This window comes from Branchiostoma belcheri, unplaced genomic scaffold (assembly GCF_001625305.1).
Source record: "Branchiostoma belcheri isolate BF01 breed outbred unplaced genomic scaffold, Haploidv18h27 scaffold5, whole genome shotgun sequence".
Classification (NCBI taxonomy): Eukaryota; Metazoa; Chordata; class Leptocardii; order Amphioxiformes; family Branchiostomatidae; genus Branchiostoma; species Branchiostoma belcheri.
Window position 1 is genome coordinate 8,152,610 of NW_017804131.1, and position 3,684 is coordinate 8,156,293.

Below are 3,684 nucleotides of genomic sequence, written 5' to 3' on the forward strand. Positions count from 1 at the left end.
CGGCCTGACCCAAGCACACAGTTCTGGAAAAAAATTCCACTTTCAGTACAACTTTTTGATAGCAAAGTTAACCAACGTTAATATATACTGTAATTCACTTTATGTCCAAACTAGAGGTCGGAGATTCCATGTCTTCGTCATAGGTACATTGTCCTAGAAAAATAGACATGTGTATTCTTTACTTTTTTAATAATCAATGGGGTCTACAGTACAAAAGAATCTCTGTACTCCTTTTTTATGCTACGGAGCACCCTGAAAGGGTTCGCCACAGATTTTACAGACGCGCCGTCACCCATCTGTCAGCTTCAATTTTCAAATTCATATGGAACGAAACAAAAAACAAAGTGACTTTTACGTTAATAAAACCTTTATAGCTCCTACTTGCCAAACAGAACTTTAATAATATATATAGAAATAATATATATATATTATTATTTTTTATAGGTTCAATTAAAGCTATAAGAATAAAAACATTGTCAGAGGTTCGGCATTTCTTTCTAAAACCAAATGTTGTGTCAGCTAACAGACAACTATTTCCTACAAAGTTCCATAAAGGGAGTGTAAACGGTTTTGACAGGAAGTGCCGCTGAAAAGGATTCTTTATAAGTACTTACATTGCCGAAGGAGCCGAGTCACTCTTCAGATCCAAAGTTTGAACCTTGGAAGTGATGTTGTCCACTCCGGTAGCCTTGGTCTCTGCACGAGCTAGACGGCGGAGCTGAGCTGGGGTCATCGGCACTCCGGAGCGTGATCGCTTGTCCATAGTTGACTGCATATAGTCTCAAGAATCGACTAAACGGTGGACGGTGATCTGCCTATTTATACACTACCTGGAATCTCACTGTTCACACCTTCATGACAATGTTTTTCCAGACGACACACGCCAGGTAGGTCGGCAATTTTAATTTACAATTCATATTCAAATACAACAATAAAACGGTAGTAAAGCTTACATCCCCGCGCCGCTCCTAGTACAAACAGCCTTTTTAAGTGATAATTTTTATTCATAACAGTTACATACCTCATGCCAATTTTTTTCAGACAACACACGCCAGGTAGGTCGGCAATTTTAATTCACAATTCATATTCAAATACAACAATAAAACGGTAGTAAAGCTCGCACGCCGCTCCGAGTTCAAACAGCCTTTTCAAGTGATAATTTTTATTCATACATACCTCATGCCAAACACACGCCAGGTAGGTCGGCAATTTTAATTCACAATTCATATTCAAATACAACAATAAAAGTAGTAAAACTTACATCCCCGCGCCGCTCCTAGTACAAACAGCCTTTTCAAGTGATAATTTTTATTCATACCTTATGGCTACGCTCGGCTACTGTCAGGCCACTGAGTGTATATAATAGAGGAGACGACACTTCTTGTTTATAACAACCATGGCTGCAAGCAAGACGAACGAAAGGAGGTGGTTTCGCTCACACTGGAGCGGAATACGTGCATCACTGGACAAGAGCATCGGGAAAGGCTTGCCAGCATTTGCGGTACAACTAGACTTCGACAGAAACTGGAAGTTTTGTGGGCCTCCCGAAGTACTGGAGGTCATGAGGGGCGTGCAGGACCAACTGGAGAACGCCATGTACCGGTGGCAAATGGCTAACCGGGAGGGATCGGAGGACTCAGAGAACTCTGGTAAGATATGATAATACTTGTTTAAGAAGAGCCGACGTTTTGTTTCGATGACCCTCATTTTCATCACCATCACAAATCGTATTTTTTTTTACTTTATTGTCCAGTTTAATCTTAATAGATACATTTCTATGTTAACACAGGCATGCTGACTTGTGTTACTCTCTGCAAGCCGTCCGTCCCCGTGGAACAGCTCAAAGCTGGCGAGGTTCGGTCAGTCTTGTCCTCTTGGATCCGGGCGTTGAGTCCAGGAAACGCCTCGCCCAACTACGGGGATCCGACGGCAAGGCCGGTTTACTGGCCAGAGACCGTCCCGTGGCAGCCACCATCGAAGCCTCCGAAGGGATTCCCAGGTATTGCAAAATCATGCCAAAATAAATTATTTAATATAAAATAAGTCTTGAGTCATACAACTGCTGTTATTTCATGTTTATACATTGTATTACAGTAAAAACAAATCTGCTAACTTAAACCAGAAAAATAGTCTTTTAGTCATCTTCTGAATGGTAAACGGAGTGGCGACAGTTTTATGTAATCCTATCTACTTCTATTGTCTAATGTCTATTTTTTGTGCACAGACTGGACTGGTGCGCTGAAGGGCATCCTTAGGAATATCCTTCTTCATGTCGGGGAAGACCCCGACACATACTACCGCGCCGACGCCGATCGCGACCAGAGCAACCCCGACCGCCCGATCAGCCCCGACGGGCCAACCAACTCGACCGTCCAACCGACCCCGATCAACTCGACCGTCCGACCGACCCCGGCCCCCCGATCGTCCCAGACCAACCCGACCGTCCGACCGACCCCGGTTCCCCGTTTGACCCAGACCAACCTGACCGTCCGACCGACTCCCGCCATCCCAGACCTTTCAACCAATCCCGACCGCCCGACCGATCGCTCGACCGATCCGGACCGCCTGACCAACTCAGTCGGGCCGACCAACGATGACATCCCGACCAACCTCCACCGCACCACCCCTGACCGGTCGACCAACCCCATCCCGAACCACCACTCAACCACATCAACCCCGGACTTCTCCATGCTCCAGAACTCACCTGACAACCTGTCATCGCTAGTTCAGCAACACCTATCTCCTCATCTGTCACCACCATACCCACCTCCTCCAGACGTAGCAGACGTGTCCCCCATCCAGGTCTCCCCCATCCAGGTGTCCCCCATCCGTCAGAAAAGAGCACACATGGAACCTCAATTCAGCCCCAGGCAACCAAGCTTACGGATGAAGAAACCAAGGAACATATGGGTATATACACCATCAAACCCTACCAACCCTACCGCTGGACCGTGTTGAAGAACTCCTCACGCTACCGGTACAAGTATAATTTGTTGGAGCCTGATTTTTCATAACTTGTGATTGTTTGACAATTTGTTTTCTAGTTTTCGTATCTAGTTTTTATTATTCCTCGATATTTCATAACGATTTTAGTAATTTTTTACCTCGATTGTTGTCAAGTTTTCGACCAATGATTGTTGTCAAGTTTTCGTATTTCTTTCCGTAATCAAATTGCTGTAATTTACAATGTCTGTTGCAAAGGACGCTGGGATATGTTGACCAGCAGTTGGCGTCTAAATGATTGGGCGCCATTTTGTTTTCTTCGTTTAGAATGCTAGTATTTCCTCAGACGTTTGTTATGTCTTACACTTGTAATCCCCCTGTGTTGATTAACAACGTAAGAACCAGTAATGCAATGTATGTATATTTTCAATATAAAGTTGATATAAATAAGATATAAATGTTGATTTGCTTTGTTGTTTGTGGCGCAAGTTGGGCGAGTAAGCCAAGCCGACTCCAACGAATTTGTACGTCAGGTAGCATATTGTCCAAGAACGCGTGTGTGCGTTTTCTTCTAATATTTTTTACACAATATAGATATGAATACCAACGCAGGGCACATGAATAAAATCTGTTCTACCTTAGCCCCATTTTTGTTGTGTGTTTTCTGGCTATTTGTTGGCGTCCCGTATGCACGGGGCGCCATCTTGTTTTTTTACGATATGCGTAGACTGGCGAAGTTAC

At 44.2% G+C, this 3,684-nt stretch overlaps 1 protein-coding gene across 1 annotated transcript; it reads left to right on the top strand.

Annotated features, from left to right (window-relative positions):
* The first annotated feature begins 621 nt into the window (after positions 1 to 621).
* Positions 622 to 2,958, top strand: LOC109479748 (mucin-2-like). The gene is made up of 4 exons (XM_019781737.1): positions 622 to 887; positions 1,346 to 1,649; positions 1,790 to 1,999; positions 2,225 to 2,958. The coding sequence occupies exons 2-4, from the start codon at positions 1,397 to 1,399 to the stop codon at positions 2,956 to 2,958; spliced, it is 1,197 nt and encodes a 398-aa protein (XP_019637296.1). The 5' UTR covers positions 622 to 887; positions 1,346 to 1,396.
* Positions 2,959 to 3,684: the final 726 nt, after the last annotated feature.